Genomic DNA, 25,955 nt, shown 5'->3' with positions numbered 1-25,955 from the left:
ACTGAATCTGTTCTGGACCGCTTCCAACAACGTGGCTTTCGTAGTTTTTACACCGTGGTCCATCTCAGATGTTTTCTCCAGAAGACGAGTTAAAGCTCTGATGGATGGTATAACATCTGCAGCCGATGCAGTTGATGAGCTGATCTGTTGCGTGAGCTCTTCAGTAGAGAAATCATGTTTTCCACCAATTTCCACTGGCTGCCGGTGAACAGGGAAGGCAGGTCATAGTCAGCTCCATAAGCACATAGGGCACGCTTCTGTTCCAGCACACTCTGTAGCATATTAACTGTACTGTTCCACCTGGTAGGTACATCCTGTTGTAGCCTCTTAATAGGCTGGCCAAGTTGCTTCTGAATACTTTGAAGTCGAGAGTAGGCAAGCTGGGAATGTTTGAAATGACCGACGATGCGTCTTCCACAGGCTTTTATATCAGCGATGCTGCGTTGTGATAAAACTCCGTCGGCAACGGCAAGCTGCAGTGTATGAGCCATGCACGGCAGGCTGGGTAGATCTGCATCCCTCATGGCCTTTACCAAGTTCTTGGCATTATCCGTTAGGATAACGTGCACTTTTTCCTTCGGGATTCCCCGTGCGCGAAACATGTCGCTGAATGCGGCAGCCAGAGCCTCCGCGGTGTGTGACCCCGAAAATTCTTGAGAATGAAGCACAACTCTTTTTAGTTCAAAGTTTTGATTAATAAATTGCGCAGTTAGGTTCAACGTGGACATGGGACATACATTTGAACTCCACATGTCACTTGTGAAGCTGATTGATGTGACGTTGTCCTTCATAAGGCTGTCAACATGTGCAAACACTGTTTGGTATAACTGCGGCAGGCAAACATCAGTGAACTATTTACGCCCTGGCAGAGTGTAGCGTGAATCCAAGTAAGACATGAGTCGCCGGAACCCTTCGTCTTCCACCATTGACAGCGGCTGGTGGTCGAGACATATGAATTCCATTATTTTGGCTGATATTTCTTTTTTTTTCTTGCTGTCATTACTGTAGGGTTGCTGTCGTTGCAATGCCTCTGTTACAGACAGCTGAGTGAGTGGCGCCGGAGCTGCTACACTACCCCGCTCTCTCTCTGCCTTAGCGCTAGCTAACTTTGAAAACTCCTAATACTCCTTTCCGTGACTAACCTTCATATGTCGTGGAATTTCCTTGGCACACACGTTGCAAATCGCTAATGTATTGTCTTTTTCAGACAACTTGTAAAACTGCCAGACCGGTGAATGTAGGGAGGCCGCCATTTTGAATGCACGTAGAAAATTTTCTCACGAGTAGTGCATCATCTGATCAGCCTATCTGATCGACCTTTATGGAGACCACCGATCAAACTATTTAAAGCCTTTATCGGCCGATAACGATCGGTGACCGATCAATCGGAGCACCCTTAATTAGGGTGCATTATATTGAATGGGTTTCCTAATATTTTGTCCACTGCATTAACATACAAGAAAGGGGCAAAATATTAGGAACACCATTCAATATAATTCACCCCACTATGCCACCACCACGCATTACAACCTAAGTAATAAATATAAAGTAGAATGATCACCTTTCTGATAATGTCAACAAAAACTGAAAATGTATAAAATTCATAAAGGTAGAATTTAAAGGAGAGCTGTTATAATGGATTGAATTGGGTTACACACGTGCACCTGATGAAGTGGCCAGTGAGTGTACATGCAGTTGTTGTGTTTCTTCAAGTTAACCTAACAGTTGCACCCTCTCTGTGTCTTTCAGGTGGAGGAGTCAGATGAGACAGGCATCATTGACACTCCTGTTGCTCTTGTCACAGCAGTCACAGAGGACACTGCAGATCCAGTTCATTTCAGTCCTGCAAGCATTTCTATTGTTGTGGAAGACGATGTTGTGATGAGTGATATCCCTAACTTGGCTGATGCATTTGCATTGTTGTTTGGGTTGATGTATGCATTGCATTTGGACTATCCCAAGAAACTCATTCACACTTTTACATTCATCCAGAAAATCCTAATGGGTCTTGATGATGGTAAACTTAAAAATTAAAAATGAAATTTAAATGTTTAAGTTTGATTAGATTGTAACTTTAAAAAAAATCTTACTTAAAAAAATTAAGTTACTTACCTCAAAAGTTATTACGTAATCAGTTTCTGCAAAAGTTTTGAGTACTATGAACTTACTGGGGTTTACAGTGCTGAGATCATAGGTGTAGATTTCAGGGGGATGCAGGAGTATGTCCCCCCCAATATTTAGAAGACGTAGATTTGTCTCCCTCAAAAATATGAAAAACCCACTCCCCAAAAGAGGTAAAAATAACCGTTGAGGGGTATGTAAAAATAGAACTGTGTGAAATTAAAGAACACAACAGGACGTGAAAAGTAAAGATAGATTAATGTAGATTTAAACTTTGGAGCTTCTGGCTTTAACAAGGTCTCATTCTCTAACAGATTAGTTGTTGAGATGGACATGATTCATCAAAAATAACACATCCTGAAACACGTGTGATGTTTTGAATGAAAGAAAGTTTTGAACAATAAAGGAGAATAATCAATTCCTTTATTTATTTGACCATACATTTTTGCATCAAAATTCACCAGAATGCAGGAAATGAAGTGTTTGACGGACAATATTTTGTGAAGGACGACCCCCAGACCCCCCAGTTATAATGTGTCCCCCCATCAATGTTGAAACCAAACCTCCACCCCTGACTGAGAGGCAGAAACATCATCAGATCCAGAGGTTCAGCAGCTGGATCTATAAAACAACATGTCTGCCCTCTGCTGGAGACCCTGAGCTACGGCCATATGTTGAATAATATTAATTTAGTTCCGTTTTTCATGTGCACAATGTCTTCTTTTGCCATTTCCAGTAACAGCCGTTCAGTAAAGTTAGATGCTATTATTCTGATGCTTTGGATTGGTTTTCACCCTTTTGACAGTTAAATCACCTCTCAAGCTGTCTGAGAGTTGCCACTATATGTAGGGTGTGTTTGTGGAAAAAGCAGGTTGGGGGGGGGAGTTTTTGATCACATTTTGGATTACTATCTTAACCTTGTTCTATTAACGGAATTAAATACTCACAAGAATATAATAATTTGACACTAATCAAAAGTCAGGACCAGACACTGTTTTTGTGACAATGTCTTTTATTTTTGAATGCTTAGTTGATTATATAGTAAAGGAAATCAGATGAATGAAGAACACAACACATCAGTTTTAAGAATAAAATGTAACCAGTTCATTAAACCAGTGGACGATATGAATTATTAATAGTTATTATGAAGTGTTATTACAGTTGCATTCTCCTCTTGTATCACAGAAAGGTCAGACAATATATACACTTTTATTTTCTATCTGGACATTTTGGATTAAAAGATCATCACCACTCATGTCTGGTAGGTTTTCTGGTAGGCGCTGTTTATAACAGATAATATTCAGTATCTAAAATAGAAAAGATGTGTGAGTATTCAAATGTTTTCTGTATTTCATTTTGTGTTATTTACTGTAGATTAAAAGTCCAATTACTGATTTGTTTTTGTCCAGCTCAGTGAGTAAGTTTCTGTCTAATTTTAAACCCAAATGTGAACTGTTCCCTAACTCTTCAGATAATAAACAAGTGAAAGTGAGTCATCTGTCAGCAGAGAGCTGTTTCTGTCTGCTGAACAAACTGAAAGAGAATCAATGATAGAGATTATAGATGAGCTGTAGAGGCATCATGATGGTGGGTTAGAGTTACACACACAGGTTCTTGGAGCACACGAAAGAATTCCCGTTGTTACAAGCCGCGTCGTTCCAGTTTGCTGTAGAGAGAGTTTACAACCAATGATTACATTTAACCTTTATACTTAAAAGTGCAACATACAACAAGATGTTTTAAATGTTTATTTTACCTCCACCCCAGTTCATTTCAATACAGTTCTCCACTCCGAGGTTGTTAGGCTCCCTCGCACCCCAGCTTTGGTAGTTGAATTTGGATCCATCAGACCACAACCACGTACCCTCCTGGAGGAGAAAGATTGGTTTAAAGTCAGTGAAATCAAGAGTTTTTGTTGTTGTAATACTCATTGCGTCCAGAAGACTTCTTATTTTCTACAACAACTCATGAGACCCAACGCATTCTCATGAACGGATTTGTAAGATATCGTATGAAAACATATGCACAATCGCCTATTTTTGTATGAAATCCTACGAAATTAGGCGACCGCCTGCCGGTCATATGAGTTAAATTTAGCTGAGAAAAGGTGACAGTGAGCCGGGTACTGTGCATCAAGCAGCGACGAAATTTATGTTTAGATACCAAAACGACTAGTTAAGATTGGAAAAAATTATATTTAAATGGATTAAAACACTCCAGGGACATAAATACTCGTTTAGAGGGTGAAAGTATTTTGTTTTATTCTTAACTTCTTACATGACATGAACTCTGCTCTCTAACTTGAAAGTCCTGTGTTTTAGGAGCCAAACATCCCCCCCCGACCTCCTCCCTACGAGGATCTTCACGCTCTTATACAGCAGCAGTCAATGTGCTGCTGACAGTAATGAATACGTGGAATACATACATATTACAGTGATTTACTTTTTACAGCTATATGTACGAATGCTTCATGAGAACAGGCTGAGAGACGAGCGACATCACTTCCTGTGTGATGATAAAAGTCTCACCTTCACTGCGTCAGAGCCTCCGATCCAGGAAGTTTTCTGTGTACCGGCCACTTGTTGAATGAAGGCTTTGATGAATGCATGTTCTGCATCTGAGTGGATGGAAGCCAGATTCCCACCAGCGGTCTGGCAGAAGAGCTAATGGAGACAATATCATCAGTTTAAAATGTTTAGGAAAAAAACATAATCACATTATTAACAGATCTCAGGGCAGTTTTACAGTCACAGGACACATTTAATACTTTTAATCAATGGTGTGGAAAAAGTATTCAGATCCTTTACTGCAGTAAAAGTACTAATACCACACTGTAAAAATACTAAGTAAAAGTCCTGCATTGAAAATAGTATGTAAGTATCATCGGTATTAACGGGTGTTCATGTCTCAGAGTGTTTGATCTTTTTTCTAATGATGTGGTATTAGTAGTTTTACTGCAGTAAAGTATTAGAGTACATTGGTATTAAGCATACATGTGTTATGATAGAAAGAACTGCTGTACCTCTGCATCGATCCAGGTCTTTGTCTGGATGTAGAAAGCGAAACAGCGAGAGTCAAACTTTCTCCAACCAGGAGGGCAGCAAGCTTCACCCTGTATGAACAAACAAGCCAAAAACAATCAGACTAGTCTATATCGACAACTGTTCATTTATGGGATTGTTCCTCTGCAGCGCTGTGGAGATAGAGCTGGCAATGCAAGACTACAATCAGAGCAACCCAACGAGTCAGAGATACTGTTCTGACCTGGGGGGAGGTTTTATTTCCTTCACAACGCAACAAGTTACACAAGATTTTAACAGCCTCTAACTCAGGCAGTTAAGAGCTAAATTTAGCTTTAGATGTTTTATCAGCTCACAATTTGTTTTGCACATTTAGGAGTGCAACTATTATTGATAAAAATGGAAAACTGAGGCTTATCAGTAGCAGAATTAACAATGAACAATTGTGCACTTGACTCACCAAATTTCCATTTTTAATTACAGGGCAAAGTCTTTTATTTTTGTGATTTATTTTTTGGGAGTGTACTTACATATGTAGTCAACAGTCCGCTGGACAAACAGAGCAACAAAGCAAACGGAAAGACTGATGTCATCTGTGGAAAGAAATTCAACAAAGTCAACATACTGCAAGGAAATAATTGCAGACAATGAGTGACTGAAATTGATCATTAATGAGCCATTTATCAAAGTAAACTATCCAGCTAGTTTTAAGTGTATTATAAAATATCGATACAGTTTAATATTTGATAGATTATCCATCGTCATCCGCTTATCCGGGGTTGGATCGCGATGACAGCAGCTCCAGCAGGGGACCCCAAACTTCTCTTTCCTGAGTCACATATAGATATAATCCCTCCACCTAGTCCTGGTTCTTCCCCGAGGCCTCCTCCCAGCTGGACGTGCCTAGGGAGGCGCCCAAATGGCATCGATACCAGACGCCCAAACAACCTCAACTGGCTCTTTTCAGCACAAAGGAGCAGCGGCTCTACTCCGAGTTCCTCACAGATGACTGAGCTTCTCACCCTATCTCTAAAGGAGAGGCCAGCCACCCACCTGAGGAAGCCCGTTTCAGTCACTAGTACCTGTGATCTCGTTCTTTCAGTCATGACCCAGCCTTCATGACCATAGGTGAGGGTAGGAAAGGAAACAGACCGGTAGATTGAGAGCTTTGCCTTCTGGCTCAGCTCTCTTTTTTTTATCACAACGGTGCAGTAAAGTGAATGTAATACCCCCCCCCCCCCCTGCGTTGATTCTCCGTTGTCCCCTCACTCGCAAACAAAACCCCAAGGAACTTGAACTCCTGCACTTGGGACTCATTCCCTCCCCCCAAAATGTCCTCACAATAAATATAGGATTAGTTATTATTAAAAGTAAAAATAAATTAAATTGTGATAATAAATTGAAATATAAACACCTTTGCTGAGGTGGTGATTGGCTGACACAGAGGAGAAGAACAAGCTGATGACTGTCACTGAAAGAAAATGTCACAGATCTGAATACTGTTAAACACTCAATAATATCAAATTAGGTTAAACTTAATGCATCCACAATCTGTACTAAATTTTATCTTTACTCAACAGGAATAAATTCTGCAATCTAGCATAAACAAATATATATCAAACTTTCAGACAAATCTTTCAATGATAATGATGACAATACAATGTGAAAAGGTCCATTATACTCACATCAATAATCTTTGTTCTGACTGGTGTGGTTTGGGTTTGGAGTGAAATGAGAGCCACTAATATACCTTTGGGAAGGGGAGTGGTCTTAGTCATGATTGACAGTTCATGCAATGATGCAGGTAGAGACTTGATATTGAACCAATATTTAACAGGGTGTGAAAGTCAGGGTCAGTGGTGTATGACGGTGTCTGGATGTGATGAACAATGTGTGTTTAACATGTGGACTTAAGTGTTGTGTTTATTTTATTAACCACACCGTGACACAGGATCTCTTTATGATGATATCTGTTAATTCTCTCTGGTGACAAACACGAATAAACACGACATCGTTATTAATCAGAACAGAGTCTCTAAAAGTAGGATGGGAGCCAGAGCCTTCAGCTATCAGGCTCCTCTCCTGTGGAACCAGCTCCCAGTCTGGGTTCGGGGGGCAGACACCATCACCACATTTAATAATAAACTGAAAACACTCCTCTTTGATAAAGCATATAGTTAGGGAGTGAGGAGATCCAGAAATGCTTGTTACTAACCTAGCTCTGGGGAGTTTACTCCCAGGAGTCCTTATGTTCCTTTTCCCAGCGTTTTTCGTTGGATCTGGATGGCACCTAGACCTTGGTTTCAGCTGTCGCCGTGGTCCTGCTTCAGTTCACCCTGCTACGCTCCACGGTGCCCTGCTATGACATGAACTACTATGACTACTATTTCTTAGTCACTGTTCCATTATCTTCATTGTGACTATTATTTCCACTTTTCATCACATCCCCAACCGGCATCGTCAGACAGCGCCTACCAAGAGCCTGGGTCTGCCGAGGTTTCTTCCTAAAAGAAGTTTTTCTCATCACTGAGGTTTCTTCCTAAAAGTGAGTTTTTCCTCGCCACTGTCGCACTGAATGCTTGCTCTTGGGGGAACTACTTGAATTGTTGGGGCTTTATAAATTATAGAGTGTGGTCTAGACCTACTCTATCTGTAAAGTGTCTCGAGATAACTCTTGTTATCTGTGATTTGATACTATAAATAAAATTGAATTGAATTGAATTGAACAGCCTGCTCAAGCTTCTCTCCCAAACGGGATTACAAAAGAGGCATTAAAAATTGGCTTTAACAATATAAAGCAATACGATATACGGTGAAAACATACCTGGTGACAAACATGAATATCCGACCACAAGTACAAACCTGTGCTACTTACCTGGGAGAACAATACTTACCTCTGACCACTTCCAACACTTCTCCACCTTTACCTCTTTAGTGAGAAGAGTACATTCCTGGTTCACATGGCAAGATCCCACAAACACACAAATTGAAATGGCCCAAGCAAGGAATTTTATCCTTAAAGCCACACAAAGCACAGCTTTTGCCAAAGAACCGTCACCCCTCCAGGCAAACAAAGCTGTATCCAGAAACAGCCACTTGCAGAAACTCAGCCCAACCTTGGAAGACGATCTCATTTGTGTTGGAGGCCGACTAAAGCACTCCGACCTTGCAACTGCAGAAAAGAACCCAAAAAGTCTGTCCAAGGATAGTCACATCTCTGTACTGCTCACCCGACATCATCATGAGCATGTGAAAAAACAATGCTGTCACTTGACGGAAGGAGCGATTAAGGCAGCAGGATTATGGATCCTTGGAGGCAAGGCGCTAATCAATCCAGTACGCAACGCACGGCGGACCTGCCACCTGAACGCATCCTAACCTGCCCTCCTTTTACGTATGTGGGGCTTAAAGTGCCCATATTATGAAAAAATCACTTTTTCTGGGATTTGGGGTGTTATGTTGTGTCTCTGGTGCTTCCACACTCATACAAACTTTGAAAAAAATCCATCCATGCTGTTTAGAGTGAGATACAGTTTCTGAATGTGTCCTGCCTTCAGTCTCTGGGTGAGCTGTTCAAAATCGGCACGGCTTGTGACGTCACAAGCCGAAACGAGCAGGCTAACCGCAACCATTAGCTCGTAGCATTAGCGTTAGCATGCTAACACTAATGCTAACGCTAGCATGCTAACGCTAGCATGCTACCTCGTTCTCAATAACAAAGTACTGCTACAACACACACAAGTTCACCATAATCTACAAAAGAACTACTTCCATGTGCGCCCTCATTTAGAAGTCTCCCAGCTAATCCTGCCTTGTAACTGAATGAAGTTGTAGAAACAGCCTTTCTTTTACTGTCTATGGAGCTAGCTAGCTGACATGATCTACATCTGAGCTACTGGGCATGTGCAGTGCAATCAAAGATAGTACAGAAGAAGAAGAAGGAAAGAGGTCTCACTCTGTAGCTAAAACAGAGACCAGCTGAAAAGAGGAGCTGCAGCAGTGAGAGAGAGCGGTGCAGTACAACTAAAATATGGTGTTTTTTGAAAATTAAGCCATGTAAACCTATTCTGGTACAACATTAAAATACAATTATGAACCTGAAAATGAGCATAATATGGCTGCTTTAATGTATTGTATTGTATTGTAAATGCACATTAATGGCAGAGGTCACAGCTAACATAAATGCATGACCACTCCTACCTTTGTCAGCGGACCCAGACAATCCGCAACGAGACAAAACTGTTTTAGAAGGTTGCAGAGAAAAGTTGCAGTGGTCTGAACCGGCCCGTCTCAGCTCGACTCACCTGTTTCCACAGCTAATAACAAATTCATCTTGGAAAGTCAGCTAAAAACTAAATAAATAAAACTGGTTGAAATGGCATATAGACGGAGGCTCAACATGCGCCCGAAAGCACGTATGGTAGAGCGAGCTAGAGAGTGACTGATTTGAGGGAGTGCCTAGGACAAACATGTCAGTCAGAGAAATAAAACGGGTTTTTGCCTTTTCATCACTAGAAATGTAACTGTAGCAAGCATCTCACTTTCACTAACATTATCCACGTTCATACTTAGACGCAACAAATGAGATATCTAGCTACAAAAAGCCTGGAAGTCAGAAGTTAGAACGGAAGTACAAAGAGTCGTTGTTATTGAGATCATACACCGTCTCGTCTCATCTCATCTCATCTCATTGGTGTGAACTGGCAGGTTTTAGAACGCAAATAGTTGCAAGTTTCAACTCGTCTCGTATCTTTGGTCTGAACTGGGCTTTACACAGAAGACATGAGTTCCACCACCTCCTGGAGAATTCTTGGACAAGGACCTGTACACAAGTCAATGGAGACAAATTCAGGCTCCTGCCAACCAGTTCTGGACTCATTGGAGCTGTGAATGCTTACTTTCCCTTGCAACAAAGACAGACCGCATGCAACTGCTGGCCTATGGCCAGGATCACCGCTACGCTCCCTGGAAAGGATGGTCATTTAAGAAAGCTCGAGGTGAAGACTGACTGACCAAGACAATGTAAAAATATTTCTCAGACCAAATGCAGAAATTGCTCTACTTCTACCCAAAGACTGATTTAGAGACTAATGTTCTGGACTCCTGCAAATTCATAGTGACCTCACATTGGTCAGGCAGGGAGTGTGTTGCCTTTATGGTATTTTCTATAAATAATGTGTTAATAATTATTTGCAGTTGAAAAGTAGAGTTAATAATAGATTTCATATTGTGTCGTTTTTATATTGTCTTACCATGATGTCACTTCCTGTTGTAGTACTTCCGGTTCCGCCAGGTCCTGTTTACAGCAGACAGGCAGTGCATGTTCTTACCTCAATCTGTGTGCATCCACTGAAAGTATCATAGAGGCAATGCCCTAAATGTATTTATTTGACAGTGAACATGTTAGAGATTATATATCAGTGACGATTATGTTAAAAAGTATGTTTAGTTAGGGGAATAGAGTACTACTAATACTAGAGTATTTTTTGTGATGTCTTTATTCACAGTTTTCACCAGCATGTCAATGACGAAGTGTGAGTCTGTCTTCATTGGCTGCGGTTTAACTCGTGTTAAATCAGAGTTGCAACACACTGTATAAGATAAGTAAGTGATAGTGAAATACTATTAAAGTGCTACAGCTGCATTTATAGTAGAGACAAAACAGAAGAAAGGTTTTATTTCTGTAATTCACTACTTTGTTTTAATGCCGCTCCCTCTGCTCAGGTTAGGGTTAGTCAGCAGCAGTCACAATGTTTTTGTCGTTTTTCGATGTTTTTTTATAACCAGGGGTTAAATAGATTGGGAGGACTGGCCAGGTGCTCCCAGTTACCTTGGTAAGACCTCAGCCACAGACGTGCACAAGAAAGACAACAGTACACAGGCACAAGGCAACAGGTTCTGGGCCGTCACAGTTCTCACATAGAACTTGGGCGACAACACTATCAAAAAAAGGTTTTATTATTAATAAAATTTCTATGCCAACATCATCAGAAGACGGCTGATGAAAGGATTTTTTAAAACATGTTCATAGAGACGTACATGTAGGTTTGCTGATGAATCTGGGGGAATTTCCAGCTCATGAATGATGTAAATTGAGACAGTGGTACCCAGGTCTCATTCAGGTCAGTGACCAACATAACCTCATAACCTCTCCAGGCAGAGGAATACTTCAACTTTGTCCCTCCATAGATGATGAGACATGTAGCAGCTGTATGATAAGACAGAGCTGGTCACCCTGCCAAGGCCATAGAGAAAAGTAAACTCAACCAAGTTTGTATGTAATGAGATATCTGGGCACGGCAATATCTTTGTTTACTTTGAAGGTTTAACTAAACTTAACGCCATCCAGTTGGATGTTTAAATACACCTTCAGGAAGACAGGAGCTTCAGAGAGTTGGGATGGCACCAACACTGTACTGTGTGATCCTAAATCCTCCTCAATTGAGTGTTTATGCTCCTTTCCTTTCATGTTTAAATGCTCTTGTGTAAATCATGAAAGTCTCCCAAAAACCTTGACATATGTGAAATGAGTTGTGCCGCTCCTGAGTTTTTCCTTAAGAGTATTCACCATAACCAGAGTCAGTATGTAAACACATACAGGGAAACAAGGAACCAAAGACAAGAAAACTTTGCTACGACACAGTCACAGTCTGTGCTTTTACAAAACCAACTTGTCCTCAGTGTGAGTTTTGTTTGGCATGTTTAAACACGCCAACAGGAATATTATATCCGTGTTGGCATGTTTAAACAGATAAAACTCACATGCATCCCTGCTGAACACATGACTGGTTTGAGTGGTTTGCCAACTGAGGGGAAGTAAGGTGGATTCTACACACATAGACAATGATAAAAGAAGCTCTTTGAGGGTTTTGGGGGGATTGGTCAAATAACACAGGACTTTCACCCAGGAGACCAGGGTTCATGTCCTGTTCTTGTCCCGTTTGTCACTGAAACGTACATTTCGTAACACCAAACAAAGGAAATAATTTCCAACTTTCTTTTATTGAAAAAAATTAACAATGAATTGAATATAAAAGGCAGCACTAAAAAAAGAATGACAGTTACATTTTAAAGTGCAGTTTTCTGCTGATATTTTCTTTTGAATAACTAAAATATCATAGTTATAATGAGTATCTTTCACAATGTGTTTATGTTGTTAGACCAGTTTCTCTTACCCCCATCATTGCCAGGTGTTTTGAAAGACTGATCCTTCCCCACATAAAGGCTACCATCCCTGCTGATCTTGATAAACATCAGTTTGCATATCAGACCAACAGATGAACAGATGATGCAGTTACATCAGCTCTCCACTCAGCGCTAACACACCTGGAACATCAGAACACATATGTAAGAATGCTGTCTGTTGACTTTAGTTCAGCTTTTAATACAATACTCCCATACAAACTGATCCAAAAACTGAGCGACTTGAGCTTACAACACACACGTACAACACGGCTGAGTTGATTTGAACGCACCATAAGTAGGCGTGTGTGCATGTTACTCAGTATGGGTCAGTTGATTGATAGACTCATATAGATGTAGGCAATAAAAAAATAATATATTTTAAAAATGTTTTCAAAAATATAGAGTGGAAAACTCATTTAAATATGCAATAATAAAGATCAGTGTATATGATGGAATAGTGGCATTAGAATGTGCATGAGGCCACCAAATTTGGGCTATTACGGCCAAACATATCTCTGGGGAGGCATACCCCCAGACCCCCCCTACACTAAATCAAACACTAAATTACACTAGTTAAATGTTAGCAGGTCTCTCATTGGGCGAGATGTGGCAGTAAAAAACTTTGGAACAGTTTATGGATATATGGGTGTTTCCATCAGTCATAAATGAAATGTTGGCTAGTTGGAATCCATGATTTAGAGAGACAAATGGTAGAGGATCTTTCAACAAAAATCCTCCTCCTGAACAATCTGCCTCCCTCGTTTCTGAAATCATGGCTATGCCCCTGGTTCCAACCCCACATCAAATTTGCGGACGACACCACCGTAGTTGGACTTAACAACCTAGACTTTGACAACTGAGACCAAGGAGGTGATGATAGATTTCAGCCGGTCAGGGTGTACTGAACATCCCACTCTCTGCGGGACTTCTACACAGGCCGACCGAAAAAGAAAGCCAGCTGTATTATGAAGGACCCATCTCACCATGGATTCTCCAGAGAGTGGGTACAGAGCAATAACATTTAAAACAAATCAGCTGAAAAACAGCCTACAGAGATGAGGTACAACATCTGGCTCAGTGGTGTCAGCATAACAACCTAGACCTTAAAAACTAAGACCAAGGAAGTGATGATAGATTTCAGCTGGTCAAGGTGTACTGAACATCCCACTCTCTGCAGGACATCTATACCGACGACTGAAAAAGAAAGCCAGCTGTATAATAAAGGACCCATCTCACCCTGGACACTGCCTGTTCTCACCCCTCCCCTCAGAGAGTGGGTACAGAGCAATGAAATATAAAAGTGTAGCCACTGCCCCCCCCCCCACACACACACACACACACACACACACACACACACACACACACACACACACACACACACGCACACACACACACACACACACACACTCACTTCCAAAGACTAAAAGAACTTGAATGCTGAACGCTGTTTTGCACAAATCGTTTTATGCTGCTAACTTACATTAACAACTGTTTTAAAGGTTTTCAAAAAGTTCTTTTACTATTTAAAATATGTATATAATTTGCTTTCATTCATATTTTTTTCTAGTTGCCTTTGTCTGTGTTGTATTGACTTACTTTGTTATATTTATACAAATTGTATGCACACTGATGAAGTGCTTCTGAACAGATTTTTATTGTACAATGACAATAAACATCTATCTATCTCTATTGCGCAAGTTGATATCGCAATGACGATATAAAAAAAAAAAACAATATATTGTGCAGCCGTATTACTCTTAAGACACAAAAAAGAGCTGAAAGAGACAGAAACAATCATAAAAAGACACAAAACAGCAAAGAGACAGGGAGGTGTAGATTTCAGGGGGGATGCAGTGGTATGTCCCCCCCACAATATTTGGAAGACGTAGATTTGTCTCCCTCAAAAAATATGAAAGAACCCACTCCCCAAAAGAGGTAAAAATAACCGTTGAGGGGGCTCAAAATATGTACGGAAAACAATAACTGTGTCTACTTTGCAGCATCGGGGGTTAAAGAACATGAAGTGCAAAATAAAGACAGATATATGTAGATTTAAACTTTGGAGCTTCTGGCTCTAACAAGGTCTCATTCTCTAACAGATTAGTTGTTGAGATGGACATGATTCCTAAAATAACAGATCCTGAAACACGTGTGATGTTTTGAATGAAAGAAAGTTTTGAACAATAAAGGAGAATAATCATTTCTTTTACATAAATAAAGACATTTGCACCATAAATTGTTGCATCAAAATTCACCAGAATGCAGGAAATGAAGAGTTTGGCAGACAATATTTTATGAGCGACGACCCCCAGACCCCCCAGTTATAATGTGTCCCCCCCCATCAATGTTGAAACCAAACCTCCACCCCTGACTGAGAGGCAGAAACATCATCAGATCCAGAGGTTCAGCAGCTGGATCTATAAAACAACATGTCTGCCCTCTGCTGGAGACCCTGACCTAACACATCACCGTCTGTCTGTTGGCTTTTAAACAGTGTTGGGGAGGAACTAGTTACATGTAACGGAGTTAGTAAAGGTAAATGTAATCTGTTACAGTTACTGGGAAAAACATGTCTGATTAAATTACAGTTAACTGTGAAAATGTTCATGATTACATTGGGAGTTAGATGTGAATATTTTCTGTAAAAGGCTAGGCCATATGTTGAATAATATTAATTTAGTTCCTTTGCATGATTTTCATGTGCACAATGTCTTCTTTTGTCATTTCCAGTAACAGCCGTTCAGTAAAGTTAGATGCTATTATTCTGATGCTTTGGATTGGTTTTCACCCTTTTGACAGTTAAATCACCTCTCAAGCTGTCTGAGAGTTGCCACTATATGTAGGGTGGGGGGTTTGGTCATAAACAACAAAACAAAATGTGCAAGAATGAAATCCCTCTCTAAAACCATTGAATAAGTGCCATGTGTATGCCAAAACACTTATTTATTACCTTCAATATCCAATGAAAAATAACCTCAAAATGAAATAGCACAACGTGGTGTAAACATAAAACACAGAGCTTTGAAGCTGGAGAGAGGAGTTCACTTTGTGGTGAAAACAAAATACTTTCACCCAGGAAACGCTGTTCTTTCTCCGGGAGTGTTTTAATACAAATCTGATCTTTTTTCCTAAAATTAAAGTTACATTATGTAATTTTTGGAGTTGATTCTTAGGAAAAACCCCTTTGTTCTCTCCCAAATATGTGCTCATTCATGTGTAATTACTTCCACCAACTAATCAAAGTATTCTCGTAAGCGTAGAATCTGCCATTCAGAATCATTCAGAATACATACAGGCGAGTCGCTTGAATGACAGCCAGCATGTAGCGCCTCCATCTTTAAAATACCTTAGCCAATGATGGACATACCTCCGCCTTTCGCACTTTTACACTCAGTGGCACCATGACGAATGCCAGCCGGGAGGCAAAAAGCGAATTAAAACGACAACTTGACAGGCAAAGCAACAAGACCAAAGTTAATATTGGAGTGGCTAGAACAGCTGCGTGTAAACGATGGAGATACTAAGAGTTCATTTTGGGTTCAGCCACCGTAGCAGTTGAAACGTGCTCAGAATGAGAAGAGCTAGCGAGTAATATTCAGTTGGTTGTCATATACAATTTCACCGCTAGATGGGAGGAATTCTTACACAATGCAGCTTTAACGAGTTTTTGTCATCACTGCATTACGCTCACTTTTTCTGGCTTGACTCCACTACCATGACCCCTGAAAGGACGGTCATCTGGCGGTGCCTGTAGCCGGCTCACAGTCACTTTTTGGCGGCTAAACAACTGCCGCTGGTAGCCGGCGTCCTGGAGCTCTGTAGCAGCTGAATACAACCAACAACTGCTGCTCGGAGTTTATCATTCTATGCATAGACAATTCAGATTACAGTACTCTGGATTAGGACAACTTTAAGTTATGCCCCCTTTTCAAGTTAAATCCCTCTCTTGCAGTCTGCAGTCTAGAGTCTTCCAGTCTCTAAAAAGTTGAACATTTTGATATTTGAATGGTTCTTGTGGCTGAACGTGTGCAAAAGTAAGACACCACCAAAAAAAACATACAGAAGATCAAAATAAAGAATCAAATAATAATACTGTGAATGCTGCTGAAACCATTCTTTTTAATAAGTACTTTTACTTTTGTTGAAGTATATTTTGATGCTGATACTTTGTTTTTTTTATTTATATGTTGAATCCATGATTTTCTCTAATAACTGAGTATTTCTATATACATTATCCCATAGGAGGACATTCATGTAGTCTTACAAAATAAACGTTATCTTATTACTTAATCTATTCATCAATGAGTTTATTTGTAGTTTGGATGAGTATTTTAACCTTGTTGTATTAACGTAATTAAATACTCACAAGAATATAATAATTTGACACTAATCAATAAGTCAGGACCAGACACTGTTTTTGTGACAATATGTCTTTTATTTTTGAATGCTTAGTTGATTATATAGTAAAGGAAATCAGATGAATAAAGAACACATCAGTTTTAGGAATAAAAAGTAACCAGTTCATTAAACCAGTGGACTATATGAATTATTAATAGTTATTATGAAGTGTTATTACAGTTGCATTCTCCTCTTGTATCACAGAAAGGTCCGACAAAATATACACTTTTATTTTCTATCTGGACATTTTGGATGAAAAGATCATCACCACTCATGTCTGGTAGGTTTACCTTTGGACGGAGTCAGGCTAGCTGTTTCCAGTCTTTCTGCTAAGCTAAGCTAACGTCTGCTCGAGGGAACTTCATATTTAGCATACACACATGAGAGTTGTATTGATCTTAACAATAACTGTCAGAGAGAAATCTAATTAATTTGTTAATATTTTATCAGATGACTGAGCGCTGTTCATAACAGATAATATTCAGTAAACTAAAATGGAAAAGATCTGTGAGTATTCAAATGTTTTCTGTATTTCATTTTGTGTTATTTACTGTAGATTCAAAGTCCAATTACTGATTTGTTTTTGTCCAGCTCAGTGAGCCAGTTTCTGTCTAATTTTAAACCCAAATGTGAACTGTTCCCTAACTCTTCAGATAATAAACAAGTGAAAGTGAGTCATCTGTCAGCAGAGAGCTGTTTCTGTCTGCTGAACAAACTGAAAGAGAATCAATGATAGAGATTATAGATGAGCTGTAGAGGCATCATGATGGTGGGTTAGAGTTACACACACAGGTTCTTGGAGCACACGAAAGGAGCCTGGTTGTTACAAGCCAAGTCGTTCCAACTGTCTGTAGAGAGATTTTCCAACCAATGTAACTGATTACATTTAACGTTTATATTTAAAAGTGCAACATACAACAATATTTTTTAATGTAATTTTTTACCTCTCCAGTTCATCATAAGACAGTTCTCCCCTCCACAACAGTTGTTAGGCTCCCCCGCACCCCATCCTTTGTAGTTGAATTGGGATCCATCAGACCACAACCACATACCCTCCTGGAGGAGAAAGATTGGTTTAAAGTGGAAGTAAAATCAAGAGTTCATGTTGTTGTAATACTCATTCAGGCCACAAGAGGATCCTCCTTATTTTTTACAACAACCCAAGTGGAAACTGCGTGAAAGTCTTGTGTTTTGTCCTTAACAACCCCCGCCCTCCTCCCTACGAGGATCTTCACGCTCTCATACAGCAGCAGTCAATGTGCTGCTGACAGTAATAAATACGTGGAATACATACAGATTACAGAGGTTTACTTTTCACAACTATATGTACGAATAGTTCATGATAACAGGCTGAGAAACAGGCTTCAGCACTTCCTGTGTGATGATAAAAGTCTCACCTTCACTGCGTCAAAGCCTCCGATCCACTAAGTTGTCGGTTTACCGGTCACTTGGAAAATGTAGTCTTTGATGAATGCATATTCCGCATCTGAGTGGATGGAAGCCAGAGTCCCACCAGCGGTCTGGCAGAAGGTCTAATGGAGACAATATAATCAGTTTAAAATGTTTAGAAAGAAACAAAACATAATCACATCATTAACAGTTTTACAGTCACAGGGGGACATTTTAATACTTTTAATCAGTGGTGTGGAAAAAGTATTCAGATCCTTTCCTGAAGTAAAAGTACTAATACTACACTGTAAAAATACTCAGTAAAAGTCCTGCATTGAAAATGTTACCTAAATAAAAGTATGTAAGTATGTATGTGTAAGTATCATCGGTATCAATGGGTCTCGGGAGTGTTTTGATCTTTTTTCTAATGATGTGGTATTAGTAGTGTTACTGCAGTAAAGTATTAGAGTACATTGGTATTTAGCATACATGTATTATGATAGAAAGAACTGCTGTACCTCTGCATCGATCCAGGTCTTTGTCTGGATGTAGAAAGCGAAACAGCGAGAGCCAAACTGAGTCCAACCAGGAGGACAGCAAGCTTCACCCTGTATGAACAAACAAGCCAAAAACAATCAGACTAATCTATATCGACAACTGTTCATTTATGGGATTGTTCTTTAACAGCCAATGACATTTACGGTTGGGGAGACTGGACTGATTTTCTACTGTTTAGTGTTAATCACCATCTAACTTACCAATTAAGAGCTACATTTAGCTTTAGATGTTATACGAATATGGTTCTTATTTTATCAGCTCACAATTTTTAATGCACATTAATGAGTCCCACTATTATTGAAAAAAATGAAAAATTGAAGCTTATCAGTAGCAGAATTAACAATGAACAATTTGCAGTTGACTTTAATGTGCTGCAAACAGCACAACCAGCAAGTTAACATAACCATGAGTAATTAGCATCATTATATGAGCATTTGTATCTATATGTGCAATAACATCTGCCGAACAGAGCCGACATTTACCCAAAAGTGAATATTGTAAATTGTTTATTAAAAACTGTTTAAAATTAACAGAAAATGTATTTTTACTGTAGCTACACCAAACACCAAATATCAGTTTTTAATTATGGGACAAAATCAGGGTAATGAGCTGCCAGATCTTTTTCTGTTATTTTAGTGATTTATTTCTTAAGAGTGTACTTACATATGCAGTCAACAGTCCACTGGACAAACAGAGCAACAAAGCAAACGGAAAGACTGATGCCATCTGTGGAAAGACGTTTCACAAAGTCAACAAACTGCAGACAAGGAAATAATGGCAGACAATGAATGACTGCAACTGATCATTAACAAGCCATTTATCAAATGAAAGTATCCTGCTAGTTATAAGTGTATTATATGATATAGATATGGTTTAATATTTGATAGATTATGCATCGTCATCCGCTTTATGGGGTCAGGTCGTGGGGGCAGCAGCTCCAGCAGGGGACCCCAAACTTTCTTTTCCCAAACCTCATTAGCCAACTGTGACTGGGGGATCCCGAGGCGTTCCCAGGCCAGGTTGGAGATATAATCCCTCCACCTAGTCCTGGGTCTTCCCAGAGGCCTCCTCCCAGCTGAACGTGCCTGGAACACCTCAACTGGCTCTTTTCAATGCGAAGGAGTAGAGGCTCTACACCGAGTTCCTCACAGATGACTGAGCTTCTCACCCTATCTCTAAAGGAGACACCAGCCACCCTCCTGAGCAAACCCATTTCAGTCTCTTGTACCTGCGATCTCGTTCTTTCAGTCATGACCCAGCCTTTATGACCATAGGTGAGGGTAGGAAAGGAAACAGACCGATGGAAGCTTTGCCTTCTGGCTCAGCTCTCTTTTGTTATAACAATGGTGCGGTAAAGTGAATGTAATACTGCCCCCACTGCGCCGATTCTCCGGCCAATCTCCCGCTACCTTCTCCCATCACTCGCGATAAAGACCCTGAGGAACTATAACTTCTGTACTTGGGACTCATTCCCTCCCCCCAAAATGTCCTCACGATAAAGATAGGATTAGTTATTATTAAAAGTATAAATAGATGAAATTGTGATAGTAAATTGAAATATGAATACCTTTGCTGAGGTGGTGATTGGCTGACACAGAGGAGAAGAACAAGCTGATGACTGTTACTATGTTACTGAATACTATTAAATACTCAATAATAAAAATAATTAGGTTAAACTTAACCTAATTTACATCATTAATGCATCCACAATCTGTACTTAATTTTATCTTTACTCAACAGGAATAAACTCTGCAATCTAGCATAAACAAATATATATCAAACTTTCAGACAAATCTTTTAATGATAATGATAACAATACAATGTGAAAAGGTCCATTATACTCACATCAATAATCTTTGTTCTGCCTGGTGTGGTTTGGTTTTGGAGTGAAATGAGAGCCACTAATATACCTTGGGAAGGGGAGTGGTCTTAGTCATGATTGACAGTTCATGCAATGATGCAGGTAGAGACTTGATATTTAACCAATATTTAACAGGGTGTAAATGTCAGGATCAGGTGTATGAGGGTGTCTGGATACAATGAACAATGTGTGTTTAACATGTGGACTTCTGCGTTGTGTTTATTTTATTCACCACACCGTGACACAGGACATCACCTTTCCCACGACGTGCTTTGCACATTAATGGCAGAGGTCACAGTTATCATAAATACACGACCACTCTTACATGTGTCAGCGGACCCAGACAATCACTATACTTTCGCCGACGATGCTCCTTAAGCCAGTTCAGACCAAAGATTTGCCAAGACAAAACCGTTTTAGAAGGTCGCAGAAAAAGTTGCAGCGGTCTGAACCGGCCCGTCTCAGTTCAAGCCAGCTGATAGTGGCGTCTGCGACTCAGCTGGTCAAGTCGCAGCGGCTGGTTTTAGAACATTTGGGACGTCACCTATTTTCAACATCCAATAGCGAAGTCATCTTTTAAAGTCAGCTATAAATTATAGAAATGAAATTATCCATAATCCATTTAATATCTGTTACAAACTGTTAACTGGTTGAAATGACAGATAGACACAGGTTCATCATGTGCCCCAAAACACGTATAGTGGAACAAGCTAGAACATGACTGAGCAGAGAGAGTACCTTAGTACTGTGTGTGTTTTCGCCGATTCATCACTAGAAATGTAACTGTAGCAAGCATCTCAATTTCACTAACGTTATCCACATTCATATTTAGATAAAACAAATGATATATCCAGCTACAAAATGCCTGGGAGTCGGAAGTTAGAATGGAAGTACAAAGAGTTGTTGCTATGGAGATGATACATTACCTTGTCTCTATGCATTGGCGTTAACCAGCAGGTTTTAGGCTGCTGCAGACCCGTGCTTTGCAAGCAGTTGCAAGTTTCAATTTGTCTCGTCACTAATCTTTGGTCTGAACTAGGTTTTAGGCCCAGTTCAGACCAAAGTTTTGTGACGAGACGAGTTGAAACTTGTAACTTATTGCAACGGGCCGGTCTGCAGCGTTCTAAAACCTGCTAGTTCACACCAATGAGATGAGACGAGATGGTGTATCAACTCCATAGCAACGACTCTTTGTACTTCCGTTTGCTAGTGATATTAAAATCATGCTACAGTTGCATTTCTAGTGATGAAACGGCGAAAACACGTTTTATTTCTCTGAGTCACGGCTTTGTTCTAACGCCACTGGGCGCTCCCTCTCTTCAGTCTCGCTTCACCATATACCGTTCCCGTGCTTTTGAGGGGTCGTTGAGGCTTCGTCTAATACTCTGCCATTTCGACCAACTGTTTGTAACACAAAATAAAATGGATTATGGTTTATAGCTGACTTTTCCAGCTGACTTCTCTATTGGCCAGGTGCTCCCAGTTACCTTATTATGACCTCAGCCACGGACCTGCAAGTGAAGCAAGTTTTTTTTTTAAGATCATTTTTTGGGCTTTTCTGCCTTTATTTATTTGACAGGACAGCTAGGTGAGGAAGGGGAGAGAGAGAGAGAGAGAGAGAGGGGGAAGACATGCAGGAAATCGAAACAGGTCGGATTTGAATCCTGGACCTCTGCATCGAGGCATAAACCTCCAAGTATAGGTGCGCCTGCTCTACCCACTGAGCAACCTGGCCAAAAAAAAAAAAAAAAAAAACTTTTATAATTAATAAAATTTCTATGCAGAACAAAGGATTTTTTAAAACATGTTCATAGAGAGGAAACATGTAGGTTTGCTGATGAATCTGGGGGAATTTCCAGTTCATGAATGATGTAAATTGAGACAGTGGTACCCAGGTCTCATTCAGGCCAGTGACCAGCATAACCTCATAACCTCTCCAGGCAGAGGAATACTTCAACTTTGTGCCTCCATAGATGATGAGAGATGTAGCAGCTGAATGATAAGACAGAGTTCAACACCCAGCAGAGAAGGAAACTCAACACATTTTGTCTGTGCTGAGATATTTGGGCACCGGCAATATCTTTGTTTACTTTGAAAGTTTAGCTTAACTTAACACCATCCAGTTGGATGTTTAAATACACCTTCAGGAAGACAGGAGCTTCAGAGAGTTGGGATGGCACCCACTCTGTACTGTGTGATCCTAAATCCTCCTCAATTGAGTGTTCATTAAATGGTCCTGTGTAAATCATCAAAGTATCCTAAAAACCTTGACATATGTGAAATGAGTTGTGCATGTGTTGAGTATTCACCATCACCAGAGTCAGTATGTAAACACATACAGGGGAACAAGGAAACAAAGACAAGAAAACTTTGCTACGACACAGTCACAGTCTGTGCTTTTACAAAACAAAAAAGCTCCCTCTCTTCAGTCTCGCTTCACCATATAGCGTTCCCGTGCTTTTGAGGGGTCGTTGAGGCTTCGTCTAATACTCTGCCATTTCGACCAGCTGTTTGTAACACAAAATAAAAGGGATTATGCTTAATTTTATTTCTATAGTTTATAGCTGACTTTTCCAGCTGACTTCTCTATTGGCCAGGTGCTCCCAGTTACCTTATTATGACCTCAGCCACGGACCTGCAAGTGCACAAGAAAGACAACAGTACACAGGCACAAGGCAACAGGTTCTGGGCCGTCACAATTCTCACATAGAACTTGGGCAACAACACTATAACAATTTCTTTTTTTACTTTTTGGGCTTTTCCACCTTTATTTAAAACACATTTGCAACTGTATCAGCCTTTTCTAATTATCTCAACAACTGCTGTAATATATTCATCAAACTTCTAACAACAAGCAGTTTTCATACAGCAATATAACAGTAACAATAACTGTCACATGAATAATTATAAAAAAAAATAATGGTCACAACTTTATATAACAGTGCTTTACTGAACAGCAATATGCACCTGTTGTATTTTAATGCAGGCTGATAATAATAAGGTAAAAATCACTGCTGAGTGATCAGAAAAGGCTCCAGGATTAATAAATCCTGGCTGTTAGCCTGGTCAGGAGCAGGCTAGCTGCACAGAATAAATCTCCATGGTAACTTAGGTGCCTCTGCTTTTGTGCAACCTAGTCAAGGCTAAATTCATCCAGGATAACTGGAATATCCCGGCTTAATCACTCATCCTGGTTTTCTGCAACAGGCCCCAGCTGTGAGCAGTGTGACAGAGTTGATCAACTGAGATCATAGGTGTAGATTTCAGGGGGGATGCAGGGATATGTCCTCCCCAATATTTAGAAGACGTAGATTTGTCACCCTCAAAAAATATGAAAAATGTACTCCTCAAAACATGTATGGAAAACAATAACTGTGTCTACTTTGCAGCATTGGGGCTTAAAGAACATGAAGTGAAAAGTAAAGACAGATTTATGTAGATTTAAACTTTGGAGCTTCTGGCTTTAACAAGGTCTCATTATCTAACAGATTAGCTGTTGAGATGGACATGATTCCTAAAAAATATCATCCTAAAACATGTGTGATGTTTTAAATGTGAAGAAAGTATAGAACAGTAAACAAGAATAATAATTTTCTTTACATAAATAAAGACATTTGCACCATAAATTGTTGCATCAAAATTCACCAGAATGCAGGAAATGAAGAATTTGACAGACAATATTTTATGAGGGACGACCCCCAGACCCCCCAGTTATAATGTGTCCCCCCATCAATGTTGAAACCAAACCTCCACCCTTGACTGAGAGGCAGAATCATCATCAGATCCAGAGGTTCAGCAGCTGGATCTATAAAACAACATGTCTGCCCTCTGCTGGAGACCCTGAGCTAACACATCACGTCTGTCTGTTGGCTTTTAAACTGTGTTGGGGAGGAACTAGTTACATGTAACGGAGTTTATAAAAGGTAAATGTAATCTGTTGCAGTTACTGGGGGAAAAAATGTCTGATTAAATTCAATTAACTGTAAAAGGCTAGGCCATATGTTGAATAATATTAATTTAGTTGCTTTGCATGTTTTTCATGTACACAATGTCTTCTTTTACCATTTCCAGCCACAGCCGTTCAGTAAAGTTAGATGATATTATTCTGATGCTTTGGATTGTTTTTCACCCTTTTGACAGTTAAATCACCTCTCAAGCTGTCTGAGAGTTGCCACTATATGTAGGGTGCATTTGTGAAAAAAGTAACTGTTCACATTACAATACGCTGGATTAGGAAAACTTTAAGTTATGGCCCAGTTTCAAGTTACCCCCTTTCAATTTAAATCCCTCTCTTGCAGTCTGCAGTCTCTAAAAAGTTGAACATTTTGATATTTGAATGATTCTTGTGGCTGAACGTGTGCAGAAGTTAGACACCACCAAAAAAAACATACAGAAGAAATAAATAAAGAATCAAATAATAATACTGTGAATGCTGCTGAATCAGCATTCACACAATAATCTAATTATGAAATGGACCATTCTTTTAAAATAAGTACTTTTACTTTTGTTAAAGTATATTTTGATGCTGATACTTTTTAAGTTTTTCTTAATATTTTGAATCCATGATTTTCTCTACTGAGTATTTCAACACGTGGTTTTAGGTACTTTTACTTCTTTTGTTTTCCTTTTCTCTCATACTTTAAAAAGTCAAAGTAAACTTTATTATCCCATAGGAGGACATTCATGTGGTCTTACACTTTAAAATAAATGTTATCGTATTACTTAATCTATTCATCATATCTTAACCTTGTTCTATTAACAAAATTAAATACTCACAAGAATATAATAATTTGACACTTATCAAAAGTCAGCAGCAGACACTGTTTTTGTGACAATATGTCTTTTATTTTTGAATGCTTAGTTGATTATATAGTAAAGGATATCAGCTGAATAAAGAACACAACACATCAGTTTTAAGAATAAAAAGTAACCAGTTCATTAAACCAGTGGACTATATGAATTATTAATAGTTATTATGAAGTGTTATTACAGTTGCATTCTCCTCTTGTATCACAGAAAGGTCCGACAAAATATACACTTTTATTTTCTATCTGGACATTTTGGATAAAAAGATCATCACCACTCATGTCTGGTAGGTTTACCTTTGGACGGAGTCAGGCTAGCTGTTTCCATTCTCTATGCTAAGCTAAGCTAACTGTTTACCCGTTTCCAGTCTTTATGCTAAGCTAAGCTAACGTCTGCTCGAGGGAACTTCATATTTAACGTACACACATGAGAGTTGTATTGATCTGAACAATAACTCTCAGAGAGAAATCTAATTATTGTGTTAATATTTTATCAGATGAGTGGGCGCTGTTTATAACAGATAATATTCAGTAAACTAAAATGGAAAAGATGTGCGAGTATTAAAAATGTTTTCTGTATTTCATTTTGTGTTATTTACTGTAGATTAAAAGTCCAAT

At 39.5% G+C, this 25,955-nt stretch overlaps 2 protein-coding genes and 1 long non-coding RNA gene across 3 annotated transcripts; all 3 read right to left on the bottom strand.

The window, feature by feature from the left end:
- Positions 1-3,512: 3,512 nt before the first annotated feature.
- Positions 3,513-5,764, bottom strand: LOC116064194 (galactose-specific lectin nattectin-like). Its single transcript, XM_031319244.2, has 5 exons — positions 5,672-5,764; positions 5,144-5,233; positions 4,650-4,784; positions 3,878-3,989; positions 3,513-3,787 (listed from the first exon to the last, which is right to left on the bottom strand). The coding sequence occupies exons 1-5, from the start codon at positions 5,762-5,764 to the stop codon at positions 3,720-3,722; spliced, it is 498 nt and encodes a 165-aa protein (XP_031175104.1). The 3' UTR covers positions 3,513-3,719.
- Positions 5,765-17,440: 11,676 nt separating this feature from the next.
- LOC116064198 (ladderlectin-like) lies at positions 17,441-20,563 on the bottom strand. Its single transcript, XM_031319258.2, is given in 7 exon segments — positions 17,441-17,572; positions 17,669-17,780; positions 18,122-18,256; positions 18,632-18,721; positions 19,335-19,397; positions 20,239-20,295; positions 20,517-20,563. Coding segments are annotated over 5 exon segments (468 nt in total). The 5' UTR covers positions 20,239-20,295; positions 20,517-20,563; the 3' UTR covers positions 17,441-17,504.
- Positions 20,564-25,433: 4,870 nt separating this feature from the next.
- Positions 25,434-25,767, bottom strand: LOC118495538. Its single transcript, XR_004897988.1, has 2 exons — positions 25,696-25,767; positions 25,434-25,655 (listed from the first exon to the last, which is right to left on the bottom strand). It is a non-coding gene; the product is annotated as an uncharacterized LOC118495538 (long non-coding RNA).
- Positions 25,768-25,955: the final 188 nt, after the last annotated feature.

Source organism: Sander lucioperca, chromosome 8 (genome assembly GCF_008315115.2).
Source record: "Sander lucioperca isolate FBNREF2018 chromosome 8, SLUC_FBN_1.2, whole genome shotgun sequence".
NCBI classification, from domain to species: domain Eukaryota; kingdom Metazoa; phylum Chordata; class Actinopteri; order Perciformes; family Percidae; genus Sander; species Sander lucioperca.
This window is presented reverse-complemented; position numbering and strand designations above follow the sequence as displayed.